This window comes from Mustela nivalis, assembly GCF_964662115.1.
Source record: "Mustela nivalis genome assembly, chromosome: 17".
In the NCBI taxonomy this organism is placed as follows: domain Eukaryota; kingdom Metazoa; phylum Chordata; class Mammalia; order Carnivora; family Mustelidae; genus Mustela; species Mustela nivalis.
Genome location: NC_139036.1, coordinates 62,085,689 through 62,100,491, shown reverse-complemented (window position 1 = coordinate 62,100,491; position 14,803 = coordinate 62,085,689). Strand labels below are relative to the sequence as shown.

Below are 14,803 nucleotides of genomic sequence, written 5' to 3'. Positions count from 1 at the left end.
CGCTGCATGTCGCCTAGGCACCGGGTGTGCTCACAGGACGGTCTGCATCTGCTCCTGGCCACACTCTGGCTACTTCTGCAGCCGAGATCCAGATGCCGCGGGTCCTGTCTCCCCACCCATCATCCTCTGGGGCCCGGCATGGGACCTCCGCCGACCGCGGGGTCTGGCTGGTCTTCCATCTAAAATGGAGACCTTGGGCCACCTAGGTGGCTCGGTGGGTTAAAGCCTCTGCCTTCAGCTCAGGTCATGATCTCAGAGTCCTGGGATTGAACCCCGCCTCTGGCTCTCCACTCGACAGGGAGCCTGCTTCCCCCTCTCTCTCTGCCTACTTGTGATCTCTGTCAAATGGGTAAATTAAATCTTTTAAAAAAAAAATGAAATGGAGACCTCCCTCCTCGTTTCTGGGAGGGAAGCATGTTTTAAGGCTTCGATCCACAAAGCAACACCAGAGTTTCTCCTGCAGGGGTGTGATCAGGTGCAGCCAGGGAAGGTAAGCGCTCCCCCAAGTCAGCGACTGAGCCCGGCGGGAAAACTACTCCCCAAGACGGAAACAGCACCCACGCCCGCCTCAACCTACCAGGTCCCTCGGCCCCATTGCCACATACGCCCACGAGGGCAGCTCCTTCGCTGGCCCAGACACAATCCACCCTTGGTTCGTGGCCCCGAGCATGGCACAGCCCTCGCCTCGGATGCTGAATTCTCTCACCACCCGCGACACCACATCCAAGCTTCGACCCGGGAGACAGCAGACAAGGCGCGGCCATGCGGGCCCTGAGGTGGTGAACTTCCGTGCACGGCAGCCTCGCTAGCCTTCAGGTTAGGTCCACTCTGGGCAGCTGGAAAGAGGCTTTTTTTTTGGGGGGGGGGGGGGGAATCAGCTGTGGAACCTCCCGCGTGTCCCCAGGGCAGCCGGCACCAGGCAAGAACAGCTGCCCGGCGGGGGTCCACCACGAGCCGCTCCTGTGAGGTCTCAGGCAGGATTCTTTGGTTGCACAAAACTGTTAGGGGTTGGGACCCTGTGTGACGCCCACATGCGCTGGGCACGGCAGGGGGTGTGGTGGGCAGAGGAGGGGAGGCAGCGCCGGGGCTTCCCCTGGCCCCCCTGGGCCTGGTCGCCGGCCCCCATCGGCGTCAGACAGAGACACGAGACTGCTCAGCACATGGTTTTATAGACGGGCTTCCCGCGGACGTGAAGCCAAAAGCACCGACACCCCAGGACCCGCATGAGGAAAAGCCATCGTCGTGGTGATGAACCCCAGGTCCCTCGGCGCCACGTCCGGTCATCGGGCTCCTTCTCCCTGCTGGCCGGTCAGGGAGCCTCAGCGGGGGCCAGGCTATGGGGGACACAGCACAGGGTCAGGCCGTCAGTGGCGATCCCTCATCCGGGCCCTGCGGCCAACGACCAGTGTAGCAGCCGGGAGTCCCCGGGACTTGGTCCCCACCTTCACGCACCCATGTGTCAGGGCTTCCTGACGGCAGCGGGCACCACGCATTCGCTTGGAGAGCCACAGCCGCCCACGGGCCCGACGGGCGGGCACAGCCACCGCCAGCGGGTGCCCAGAGGAGGAAGAGACTTAAGAGCGGACACGGGGAGGGGAGAGGCCACTGGGAGAACCAGAGGCAGAATAAACCCGCCTGAGTCCACGCGCAGACGAGACGCATGAGGTCAGACCGGAAACATAGAGGGCGGGGGGAGCCCGACAGACCCGGAGCACACGTTAAGTGCTCCAGGAACTCAGGTGAGATCCAGACAGACCAGACCTGGTCGCGGCCTGTAAGTGTCCCACTTAAATGGAAGAAAACAGGAAGAAGGGGTCCAGGACAGCAGAAATCCCGAGTGGCTGTGCTCCCAGGGGATGGAGCAGACGTGAGGGCACGGCGCCTTCTTAGAAAGAGCATCTCTAGGTGGCGGTCAGGACATCAGGACGGTGGCCCAGACCAAAGTCCACGGGCACCCCGGGCCACTGCCTGCAATGCCGCACAACCCTGAGAAGACGGGCGGGGGCGGCTGCGGCTTCTCCGCCTCTCGGAGAACGGAGCCCCTGCCCCCGACGCGGAGATGGACAGACACAGACTCTGCCCGGAGCCGAGGCCCAGCGCCCAGCGGAGCGCGCGATGCTGGACGTGGGTGTGAGCTGGCAGGGGGGCGAGAGTCTGGGGTGCCTCCTCGGGGGACCCTCCAGGAGCCCGCGGTTCACCGGTCATGAAGCTGGAACCAGGGCTGGGGTCTGCCCGGACAACCGCAGTTGGCCCCGCCTCCTGCCAGCAGGACGCCAGGCTCACAGCGGGGGGTCCTCTGTCCAAGTGCACCCAACCCCCGTGCCCGGAGGGGGACAGTGCAGGGCGCCCCGGGCCGGGCCATGACGAAGCTCTGGAGGCTGCAGCAGTGCCCGCGCCCCTGCCGATCGAACACGGACCCCCCCCCCGCCGGAGCCAGGTGCTTGTCCCCCGAGGCACGGAGCTGGACCGCACTCATATCTGGATGGACGTTCTCACTCGGGGAAAGCTCGAAAGCAGTCGCGGACGAGACGCACGGCCAGGGGGATACGGCCAGCAAGGCAGGACCAGGAACCAGCTCCGGGTCTGGCCGTCCCAGCACGTGCCGCTGTGTGAGCGCCTGTGGAACCCACAGCCCGGGTCCACCCCACTCCCTCGCGAACACGCCTGACAACCCCGCAGGACCCGGACGGTCAGCTTGGGGCCCTGCCATCTCTGAAATCCACAGCCACCGATGCCATGGAAGATGGACACCTCAAGGGGCAGCCCCAGATACTCCAGGGGTGACAGAGTCCCCAGAGAGGACAAGTGTCCGGGGAGGCAGTGATGATGGAAACCAGACAGCGGCACCAAGGACCTCGTGCGAGAGGCAGGAGCTTGAGGACTGGCAGCGCAGAACGGCCACCCACCAGGCAGATGGCCGGTCCTGATACGCGCCTAGTGGGGACAAGGCATGCAGGAGGCTGCAACAAGAAGCCGGCGAAGCACGAGGGACAGGCGGGGGGGGAACACGCCAGTCCGTAAACCCGTAAACCCGACCGGTCTAGACTCGAGCTCAGGACGGAGGCTCAGGAGCCGCACTCAGATCTCACATGGGAAGGGCCCCTGGGTCTCACCTTGGGGACCAGTTGAGGTCTGGGCACGCCGAGGAGGTCACACAGGCGGTTCCGCTGGCCTCTAACGAGTGGGAGCTCCGCGTCCCTGGGGAAGAGCAGGCAAGAGCAGCTTCAGCAGCGGGGATGGTCGGCTCACGGGAGGCCTGTCACAAGCTACGGACGCGGGGTGCGCAGAACCCCACCATCTCAGCCGGGGAGACCAGGGCAGACGACACCAGGCAAGCCCCTGCTCCTGGCACCCTTCTGGGGAAACCGGGGAGGCGCGGCCCCAGACTGGCCAGAAATGCTGACACTCAGAAAGGTGGGGTAGGTGGGTTTTCAGAGTTTTACTTGACTTTGAAAGCTTTGTATCACTTTCATTAAAAGCAGAGATTCTCTTTTTTAGAATCAAAAAATGAACTGTAAATTGCTCTGGAATTTCCTTCAGCAGAAAGGGCCCAGGCTGTGCAGGGAGAGCCCCGTGCGCCCCACAGGGAGAGGGCAGCAGGCTGCAGCCGCGATCTGTGCCACAGGGTCCCTGTGTGTTCGTGCCGTGGACCGCGTGGGGGGCACCGCGCAGGGAGAGCCATGGCTCCCTCCACAGGCGCTGAAGCGGGCGGGTCCTGGGCGACGGGACCCCAGCTGCTCGGGCACCCACGTCTTCCGGAGTGTTCAAAGACGTTCACTCAATTCCCTCATCCCCGAGGTCAGTGTCTCCCCGAGAACCTCGAGGAAGCCCCGAAACCAAGGGCCCTTCTCTGTCCTTCAGCCCCCACGGGGGAGACGCCCATCAACACATCCTGTGTGTCTGCGCCTGCTGACGCAAGTGTGCAGACCCCGACCGAGCCCAGGCCCCAGCAGCACAAGGCCCTCCTGGGGCCACCGCTGGACCGCTCCATGGTGGGTGAGGAGGGGAGGGGCCGCCTTGCAGGGGTGCACACGGGAGCGAGCACGGTCCTAGACTGTGGCGGGTCCCCCCACGTGCTGTTGGGACTTGGTAGCCGGCACGCCCCATTGAACCTGCACCCCTGGGCTGTATCCTTCTGCTCTCCACGCTGCGCACGTGCCCTCCAGCCCCGTCCCCACGCCCCACACGTCCTCACCCCTGCCACCCCAGTGCATCGGGTCAGAGAGCCAACACTCCGCAGGACACTGCACCAGAGACAAGTCCGGGGCCCAGCTCTGCGCTGAGGGACCCAGGAGAAGCCAGTGGCCCCGGGGGCCCCAGAAAGAAGCGGCTCTCGGGGACACCTACTCCGCCATTTCGGAGGTTTGAACACATCGCTAGCGCTTTCCCACACAGCCGAGCAAAGGCCCACAGGCCCCCTCAGGAGAGGCACCCGCATCAGGCCCTCCACACCCTCCTGCCCCCTTGGAGGCCCCGGCCAGCCCGCGAGCGCGAACCCAGTGGGCACGCCACCCCGTGCTGCTCCCTTCTCGGCATTCCCGACACGACCCCGTCCGCACCGAACGCCTGCGAGGCAACTGCTCAGCGAGAGCAGCCCCCAGAGAGACAGACTGTTAGTGCTCAGAACCGCCCGCCTTGGCGCTCAGAGCGCCTTCCCACTGCAGGAGGCGCCCCCTCCCCTCCCTGTGTCCAGGGGGCCGGCCCAGTCCCTCGGGTGTCAGTGGGGACCTGCAGGCAGACACACAGGCATCAAGGGCTGGGACCCTTGCACTTCCTGTCCCTCAGGGACAGACAAGGAGGTGTGGATGTCCCCGTTCATGGAGAAGCCGCCCCTTCCGGGCGGGACGCTGGGAAGGGGCCTTGCACTCACCAGGCCGTGGTGCCCAGCACAGTCATGACCTCATCAAGGACATCCTCAGCCACGATGTCACTGTAGGTGAGCAGCATCTCGTACACCTGGCTAGCCGTGGTCTTTCGGATCTGCGCGGGACAGAACGTGTCACCAGGGGGGAAAGGCCCATTAGAACCCAAGCAGAGTGACAGGACCCTGCCTAGGAAGCAGAGTCATGGGGTCGGGCATGATCCCGGGTCCGAACGGAACCTAACACCATGCAGGTTATTAGAAGTGAGGAGGTGACCTGGGATCCTGCCTCAGGAAACCCTGGCCACGGCTGGGTGGGGAGCCCCGCAGGTTGTGGGGCAGGCCACCCCGTTTCCTCTGCTGCCCCATGGCAGCCTCCCCTTCAGGGAGAAGCCAGGCCACCTTGCTCTGACCGAAATGCTTCGTGGAAAACCTGCCCCTCGCCAGGGAAATGGCCTTACCTGCTTCCTTCCCCAGCTGCCCACTGAAAACACCGCTCAAGGGGCCAGTGGTCTCAGGCCCACCCCAGGGTAACTCCTCAGCAGGCTGGGCAGCCTGAGAACCTGCATTTCTGATGGGGGTGCTGCTGCAGCCGGGTCCAGGGACCCCATTTGGAGAACCAATGGGTTCGGTATAAATGTCACTTGTACCTTTTAGGAAGATGGCTCATTTGGATTATTTGAAGAGTGTGTTTTTAGCCAGTGGAAAATGGAATTGGCAGGATACCTGACCTCTGCGGGGGGTGTCCAAACGAGGGTGCTGGTCAGGTGCAGGCCCCCACGCAAACCCGGCAGGGGTCAGGGCCCCAGGCGCCACCCGGGAGCAGCCGCGAGCACTCACCACGGGGAACGGGTGGCAGAGCAGCAGGCACAGCTGCAGGAGGGCCTTCTTCCTCACACCGCCTGGGAACTGCACCATCCCACAGAACCTGCGGGGCGACAGGCTTCAGCATCCACGGCAACAACACATCTGAGCCCCGGGGTCAGCCGAACTGGGTCCGCTTCTGGAAAACCTGCCTCATGGGAGGACTCCCCGAAGCAAGGCCCAGCCCCCCCAGGAGGCCGTCCGCACCGCCCGCCGCAATGGACCCAGAACGTTCCCCATGGACGTCAGGGCTCCAGCCCCAGACACTGAGGTTGACTCAGCCCCTCCCGCCTGCCTGGCCCTTCGTCTTACGGCCACAGCGAGCATCCTGGCACTTACACGGCAACGCTCGACCGCAGTTTCTGCACGTCCTTGGACTTCCTGACCTCCTCCTTACAAAGCGCGAGCAGCTTCACACCGAAGGGGTGGCTAAAGGGAAAGCACAGGACACAGGAGACGAGCTTTGTGGGAGCACGAGCCGCCCGGAAACGCTGCGCCGTCGAGGGACGGCGCTGCCCCAGATGAGCAGAGGGCCATGTCCCCCGGGGTGCCACACAGCTACATGAACTGGCTCCTTTGCCCGGGCCTGCCCCGGGCACACGCCTCCCCAACAGGAGGGGACCCAGAGAAGCCGTCCCCGGCAGGTGCCAACGAGTGCGGGCTCAGCCCGGGAGCAAAGGAAGGGACGACCGACGTGGAACCGGGCCCAGCTCCTGGGTCCAAGAGGAACGGAGAGTGGCCGGAGCACAGACGCATGGCCTCGTCCACTCTGCACAGCTGAGGACAACCTGGAACCCGGCCGGCCAGGGTCCCTACAACACAGACCTGCTCCTCCTCCCCCCGCGCCGCTGCCGGAGTTCCACCACCCTGCGTCCTCTTCCTTGTCCCCAGGGAAGGCAGCTCTCGGTCTCTCTTCACCAGCCGGTACCCCCGCCCGCCTCCTCCACATCCCTGTCACCCAGAGCCATCAGCTGCACTTCCAGCCCCTCCCCTCTGCAGGCTTCTCCCACAACTCACGGAAACACTTGTGAGGACCAAGTGACCACCGTGTCCCCCACCTACGTGACCACGTGGCTCACAGCCCCGACGACCCTGTTTGACCTGCTCTTCCAGCTCCTCCCACTTCCCGGTGGCTCTGCTGCCCCCTCCGCTCCCTGTCCTCCTAACAACGGGACACCCCCAGCTCCACTGGGGCCCTTCTTGGTCTACACTGGCCCCACTGCTGACCTCACGGGCTCATACACCACCCACCCTCTGAGGGCTTTCCACCGGGTTCCAGGCTTGAAGATCCACCTCCTGTGGAGCGAATGAGCATCGTGGACCCAACATTAATGCCACAGACTGAATGAGCCCCCAGATTCGCATGGTGAAGCCCGGATCCCCCTCGTGAAGGTACTACCAGTAGGGCCTCAGAGGCAATAGGCCATGAGCCTGAGTCCCCACGATGGCATGAGTGCCATCACGAGAAGAGACACGGAGATGACTTTCCGCCTGTCCGGTGCCCTGGCCCCAGCCCCGGCCCTCCTGCCTTCAGAACCGTGCGGACTGCTTCTGCCGTGTAAGCTGCTCTGTGGTGCTTCTCTCGGAACCTGAGCTGGAGAGCCTGGAGCACCGGCCTCCGACCCGCCCGGAGACAACCCCGCCCTACTGGCTGCAGTCTGCTCCCCCACACCCACCTCCGGGCCTCTAGCAGGTCTGCGGGCTCCCTGCACTGAGAACCCACACACCTAGTCTCTGCTGCCACTTCTCCCTGCCGGGACCCCGAGGCCCCTCTCCAGGCAGCGGGTGGAAGGCCCGCTGCATCCACTCCCAGAGCTGAGGCTGCCCCTGGAGGTGCCTCAGAACGAGGGTGTACCGACGGCCGGAGGGCCCAAGCGTGCTGTCCCTAGCCCACAGCCGCAACGAGACCCAAAACCTGGTCCCGATAAACACAAGCACCCGCCAGACTGCGGGTGAGCACCCCCGGCAGGCAGTCCAGAGACCCGCAGGCGGACGTGGGCCGGGAGGCTCCAGAGGGCTCCCACCTGCCCGCCGTGCCTGGGAAGGGTGAACAAAGACCCCACAGCCAAGCTCCTCCGCCGCCTCAGGTCAGCCGCATGCCCGGCTTCTCAGGTGCGGCGTCCAGACAACGGACAAGCAGACATGAGAAAGCCCACCCTGTGGGCTGCAGAAACCAGACACCCACGTGAGCACGGAGACCAGACACGCGGGAAGACCACAGCCCTGGATCCCGGAGGGCGGAAGGCCAGCGGGCTGCAAGACAGACCAAATAAAAAGCTGCATCTGGAAGCACACAAAACCTGAAACTGAGAACCCCACCCATGAGTCTGGCTGGGGGTCAGGACTGCGCTAGGAGAGGTTGGCAGGCAGAGGCCCCGGGAAAACCTGGAATGCAGCACAGCCTCAGGGCAGGGCCATGGTCGGGGGGAGGGGGGTGGCAAGAATTTTCTAGAACAAATGAAAATAAAGCCACATCTTCAAGTTTAACGAATTCCTGGTCAAATAGTGGAGTATATAATTGACAGCTAGACCTGTCTGAGTGGTAAAAATGTTGAGATTTCCCAAAGAGAAAATCTTCAAAAGAGGAGAAAATCCAGACTGTACAAGACTCCAGACTTACAGGCAACGTCTCAAAAGGAACAGAAGCCAGAAAAAGAAAGATGTTTAGGTCCCAAAATTCTACACCCTCTGAAGGTAACCTGCAAACAAGACCCAAAAGCGCTCGCTGGCAGCAGACGTCACTGGCCGAACCCCAGAAGGACGTGTCTGAGCCAGAGAAGCAGGACCCAGCCTCATGCGGGAGCCCTGGCGGTGGGCCAGGAAGCATGTCTGCTGGACGACAAACACGTGGACGACATAAGCACCAACGGCACAAAGCTACAGTGTGCGGACACGTGACACAACCCAGATGGCGAGCTCACACGAATGAAACACGTTAACACCCTTGGTTTTGCCCAGGAAGACGGCAAAACACAGAAAATTACGCTCTGACAGGGTGGCCACCGAAAGAACAGGAAGGGCTGGAAAGTTCTGCTGGAATGAGAAACACCCTTTCACTGATCAGACAGGAGGGCAGGAGGAAGGGGCTGCACAGCAGGGCCGGCGGGAGGCGCACGCAGACGCAGGTCTCAGATGACCGCATCGGTTACATGTCGGAGGCGATCAGACTGGGCTTCACCGGCTCGTCAGAGATGCAGCAGGACAGCAGCGCGGGAAAGCACCCGGGGCCGAGAACAGAGCGGGGCCAGAGGGGTACAAGTTCAAAGTCCCAAGAAGCTGCTGCCACCAGGCCAGCACACGAGCCAACATTAGCGATGAAGTGGGTCGTGGGACACTGAGCCTCAGCCCTGACCCCGCACGGACCAAAGCAGGGAGTGACAAAGCTACAGAGAAATAAAGCTGTTTGTGGCCGCAAACTGTGTCCTGTCGTCTTATTTTTGAAATTTTCAAACCAGGAAAATACATGTTCAGGTCTCCACACAACATTTAGCAAGCCAAGTGACACCATGCCACACAGGGGTTGGCGTGTCCTGAGTGCAGTCGCTGTCCTGACCCCAGAGAATCAGGGACATGGCAGCGACGTAACAAGCACCAGACACACTAAAAACCCACCGAAATTCACAGGACAGCAGGCTGCCAAGGACAGTGACTACGGAGGCACAGGAGGCAGAGGAGATGAGCACGGAGAGACCCCGGTGTGGCAGGGCCACAGAGTGGCACATGCAGAGTGGCAGCGGGGAGCACCACCCAGACACGGAGGAAAGGCCCCAGCCCACAGAAAGACTCCAGAGTGAGAGACGATTAACACGGGAAAACGCCAGTCTGGGCCCAGCTGGCACAGCTCTTCCCAAGTCCCTGAAACGCGCCCAGAAGGAGGCTCCAGCCCCCCACAGGGTGTAAGATGTCCAGCCCAGAGGCAAAGCCCTCAAGGTCTGGGATCCAGGGAAAGTCATCAGGCCCCTAACAAGATAAACCGGACGCCAGAGCTCACTGGCCAGGAGCCGCCATGGGGCTGCCGAGTGTCCCTCCACACACCCACCCTCTGTGCCCACGCCCGGCCAACACCCACAGCCCCGCTCGGTCCTCCTATGAGCGTCAAAACGCTCTGCACTGCCCCTCCCAACCCTGGGCCACTGCCCATGACGCTCTGACTGCCAGGCCCCCTTTGGAGGCATGTGGGGAGGGGGGAATACCTCACCTGCTTGGGTCTTTGCCCAGCTGAGTGGCAGGTGCGACAGTAGGAGCCCGGCTGGAGGCACAGCCCCAGCCTCACGGGGGGGCGGGGGGGGGGCACAGCCGAGCCTCTTGCTGGCATGGACCAGCCCTGAAGGTGCTGGAGATCACCTTCGAGAGTCTCCCCTCGGCCCCTCATCACTCTGTCTCTACAAGGCGAGCTGCAAGGCCCGCCGGGCAGAGGGGGCCCCTGGGGCGCACACTTACTCCTGCTGCGCGGTGAAGAGCTCGAAGCACCCGTTGGCCAGCATCTGGTCCAGCGTCTTCAGCAGCGGCACAGACACCCTGAGGGCAGAAGGCAAACGCTGAGGCCCCGGGTGCCCCCATCCCCCAGAACCACTAAGAGGCAGACTCTCCCCAGAGTCAACAGCACCCCAACCCCAATCTGGACAAGACGGTGTGTAGAAAATGACAATCCTACTGTACAGTTCCCAGGGAAGCACAAAGGGTCAAGAAAAGCCAAACAACTAAGGGGACGAGTGAACAAGCTGGCGCCGTTCAGCTGCACTCGCAAAGCTCCAGGGAGCACAACAGCACAGACCAAGGAGCAGAAAAGCCCAGAAACGAGCTCCCATATGCACAACTGATGAAAACGGGACTGACAACATCGTGGAAGGGACTGCTTTCCATGCGCTGAACAGCCCCGCGCAGAAACGACACAGACAAAATAACCCAAAACGGACCTTAGGCCTAAATACAAAACCTAACACTAGAGATCTAGAAACCGTAAGGAGAAACCGTAAGGATAAAACCTAACACTAGAGATCTAGAAACCGCTCCGAGTCCACCAAGGGCGTGAGGGACAGGTCACCGCCGGAAGAGGGTGCCTGCTGCCCACCGTCTGACAAAGGGTTTGCGCAGCTCATGCAAGAAATCTCAGAACTCAGCAGCAGGGGAAACCACGACCACCTAACCAAGAAATAGAAGGTCTGAACAGACCCTCATCGGGGAGGAGATCCGTGCGGGGCAGGAGGGAGGCCCCGAAGCCACAAGGACACGCCCCAGCCATCAACGCACAGACCTGGAGTCCGGACCATCAAGACGCCGCAGCGGGGTACGGACAGCGTGACCGCTTCATGAAAGAGCGCGGCAGTTTTCTGGAAGTCGAACTTGCAGTCACCATGCTACCCAATCAGCCTGCGACTCAGCACAGGCCCAGCAGCAGAGTGGGGACATGTCCACACAAACACGTCTGCCAACGTCCCCCACAGCTCTCTAACTCCGGCCACAAACAACCCCGGCGACCATCAACAGAGGAACCACGTGTGGTCCAGCCACGAATGGAAGCCAGACACACGGCAGATTCCGCTGAAATACGCTCATAGAAAATGCCCACTGAACCCAGGGACAGCAGATCAGTGGGAGCGGCTGCCTTGGGCTGGGAGCCGGGAGGGCTGACGGGGGTGTTCAGGGTGCGGACTGTGGAGGCAGCTTCAGGGACGCTGACAGTGCGCCTCTACGGAACAGCACCCTTCGCCCACACTCAGCGCTACCCAGGGAAAGAGAAAAGGTAACCGGCTGAGCCCTCTCGTCTGCTTCCCAGGACAGGACGGGCCGACGAGGGCCTGCACTCACACTGCTGTGACCAGGGCCCAGATACCCGGGACATCTGCGAACCCAGGCCAGGTACAAGCCTCCCAGAGGACTTCGGGAAGCACCCCCAATTCCAAGGACAGGACCCATGGGGTCTCCGTGCCATCTTCATGGAAAAGCAGTTTGCAAGAACAATGCAGCAAAGATGGTCAGAAAACAAGTCCTATTTCGTGCTGCAACATTGCAGTTCTGGCCTGCAGAGATCCAGACCACAGAGCAGACATGTCCCTGCATAAAGGAGAGAGCTGTCACCTCGGGAAGAGCCACTTTTATCCTGCCAGGCTCACAGCCTCAATCATCTTGACACCCAACGTGTAGCAAAGTCCTGCTCTGGCCGGCCCACGGCGCAGGCTGGCAGCAGCTCCCCACTGGTGACATGGCCGTGGGCCGCGGGCATGGCCTCGCCTGGCTGTAGTCAGGTCCTCGCCTGGACCTACCTCTCCTCCCCCTTGAAAATGCTGGTGGGTATAAGGGAGAATGTGGAGGTCTGAAAACCGTGACAAGAGCGCCCCCTCACCTGTCATTCAGAAGGTTGTCCTCAAAGACCTGCAGGAGGGTCCCTCCGAAGCCCTCCAGGGCCTGTGGGTCGTTCTGAATCCCCTTCATGTACTCAAAGAGGCTCTGCGTCGAGTACCGGACCTGCACACAGAGACACTCTGGGAACAGTGGAAAGAGAGCCGCCCCCTCGCCACCTGCCCCAGAGTCCACCTGGATGTTTCCACCCTAACATCCGCCACGGAGCAGGGGAGACAGAGCGACCCAGCATGAGGTGGGCAACGTCCCGCCACAGGGGGCACGAGCACAGAGACACGGAATGAGCACTGGCCCAGAAGTGCTTCTCCTGGGACACCAGCACAGACCGAGCCCTACAATGACCCTCGGTGGACCGTCCCCTGGAGAAGCAGGCCAGGGGACCAGATGCTCTGACACCTTCCAGTCCAAACTCAAGCTGTAGCCCCCAAGGCGTTGCTGGGCCCACAGACCCCAACGAATGAGCAGAAGGAACTGACCCAGTGACCCAGGCAGTGACCACACGGGCTTGGGCACAGCTGGCGGTGTGCGCAGCAGGAACCCAGCAGCAGGAGCTGGCACCACAGAACCCTCTCCCCGACCCTGCACTGCTGCCCACAGCCACCTGCCAGGGGCGAAGGCAGAGCCCCCAGACCAGAGTCGCCTGCCTCCGCGCCGCAGACCCAGGACGGGAGTGACCAGGAAGGAGTCAAGGAGAGGAAGCGAGCCCACGGAGACCCGCTCCCACCCGAGAGCACAGGAACCAGATGTCCAAGACAGGGCACGCAGGAGAGGCCCTCGTCTAACTCTTAGGAAAAACTGTGATGACAAAGACGTGTCTGGGTGAGCAGTCCGCCGAGCGTCGGCCTCTTGCTTTCGACTGAGGTCACAACCTCAGGGTCGTGAGGTCGACAGGCTCTGTGCTCGGGGGAGTCTGCTTAAGACTCTGCCTCCCTCTGCCCCTCACCCCCACTCACGCACACTCTTAAAAGCAAAGGACACACACACACACACAAACCCCAGATGAGCCTACAATGAAAAAGCAGGAGAGAGATTTCTAAACAAGGCAAACATTCGGGGATAAAAAACAGCGCGGCAGGGGCCGGGGATAAGGAGCCGACAGTACCAGCTGCGACAGAGCAGGGCCCGGGAGCGAAGTCGGAAGGCCAGGGGGGACAGGGCACAGGAGGAAACACGGGGGCCTCATAAAGGGTGTGCGGGAGGAGGGGTCCCCAACGAGAATGAAAGGCAGAGAAGTTTCCAGAAGGGACGGAAACCACAAGCGCACTGACAAATGCAGACGACGAGTCCCAGCAGGTCACAGGCTGGGGCCTCAGAGGGAAGCTGCACTCTGCCAAGCGAGGGCTGAGGGGGCTCCCCGCGGCCACACCAGGAGCAGCGGCCCCACCACACGGGCTCCTGCTCCGGCGACATCCGCGCCCAAGAGCACAGGCAGGTCAGTGAAAATGCGTCCACGTGGGACCATGCCGGGGAGCAGGACTCCCCCCACCAACAGCTCCAAAGCTAGGTGCACACCACACTACTTCTGGGTCCACTAAGAGCAGGGAGGAGGAAAGACTGACCGCCGCGCCAGCAGGAAGGACACGAGAAAACGGAAAACCCACAACAGCCCCAACTCAGCCAGCAGTGACGGCACAGGAGGAGAAAAGATGAGACAGCAGGGGTAGCAGCAGCGGCCGGTGCCGTCCGCACGCGCCGCGGAGCCCACGCGCGCAGAGAAGCTGGTTCCGCGCTCCGCCCCGCACGGCGGCCGCTGTCCACACGGAAGCGCGCCACAACGTTCCTGCTAGTCCCGTCACCTCGGGTCTTCCAAACGCAAAATTCTGCTGCTCAGCTTCCCCTGGGGATGCCGGCCCACTCTCAGGAAAGGGAACACTGTCCTTGGGGTCCTGCCCTGGATACCCAAGGCCAAGGGAAGGGGAGACCCTTAACACCACTTTGACCCTCAAAGCAGAGAAACACCAGCACAGCAAGGAGGCAGCCGCCCTCCCCGCGTGTGCCTCTCAGCCTCTGGCCGCCGCCCGACAGTGCCTGCGCCCACTCGGACCTCCCACACTGCCCCGCCTGGGCCAGGCGCCCCCCCAACCACCGCGGGCCGCCCAAGAGACCTCCTCACTCACCGTGGACTCGGTCAAGCCACCCACGGACACGGCGAGCCCCAGCAGGACATGGTAGCGGTAGGCCGGCAGCCCCAGGAGCCGCGTGATGCGAGGGAAGGCCTGTGATGGTGCGTTCCAGTTCACGGAGGCCACGTCGGATCTGCAGAGAGTGAGCCAACAAGCTGGGGGGGGGGGGCCACGCCCGCTGGGGGTCGGGGACCCCGGCCTCCCATACCTTGGGAAGAGCTTTTCTAGCTCTCCTCGGTGGGGCACGTGAGGGACGGGGGACCCGTCCGAGTGTAGCAGCGTCATGAACACGCGTGCGGCGTGTGCGCGGACGCGGTCGATCTTCTCGCTCGCCTGCTGGGCCACACGGCACATGACCTGCTCACAGCTGCACACAGGAGCGGAGCCGTTAGCCCGCTGGAACCCAGGGCACCAGCCGGAACGGCCCCGCGACAGAGCAGCCACCCCAGCGGCCAGGAGGACGGGACGTTGCCGTGGGGGACCCGACACCGCAGAGGCCTGAGCCCCAGGTCGTGGGGAGGAGCGATGCAGGGGGTGGGGGGGAGTGGGCACAGGGAGGAGCTGAAGGCAGGAGGACCGGCAGGGAGCCCCGGCA

At 62.7% G+C, this 14,803-nt stretch overlaps 1 protein-coding gene across 2 annotated transcripts in view; it reads right to left on the bottom strand.

Annotated features, from left to right (window-relative positions):
* Nucleotides 1-1,150: 1,150 nt before the first annotated feature.
* Nucleotides 1,151-14,803, bottom strand: part of TBCD (tubulin folding cofactor D) — a 154,651-nt gene continuing 140,998 nt past the window's right edge. For both annotated transcript variants that reach the window (XM_082705650.1, XM_082705651.1), the window contains 9 exons: nt 14,417-14,575; nt 14,203-14,341; nt 12,069-12,190; nt 10,166-10,243; nt 6,065-6,154; nt 5,702-5,789; nt 4,871-4,980; nt 3,114-3,198; nt 1,151-1,334 (listed from right to left, as the gene is read on the bottom strand). In XM_082705650.1, the coding sequence (XP_082561776.1) occupies nt 1,320-1,334; nt 3,114-3,198; nt 4,871-4,980; nt 5,702-5,789; nt 6,065-6,154; nt 10,166-10,243; nt 12,069-12,190; nt 14,203-14,341; nt 14,417-14,575 (886 nt within the window). In that variant the 3' untranslated portion in view covers nt 1,151-1,319. The remainder of the gene's footprint in view (nt 1,335-3,113; nt 3,199-4,870; nt 4,981-5,701; nt 5,790-6,064; nt 6,155-10,165; nt 10,244-12,068; nt 12,191-14,202; nt 14,342-14,416; nt 14,576-14,803) is intronic.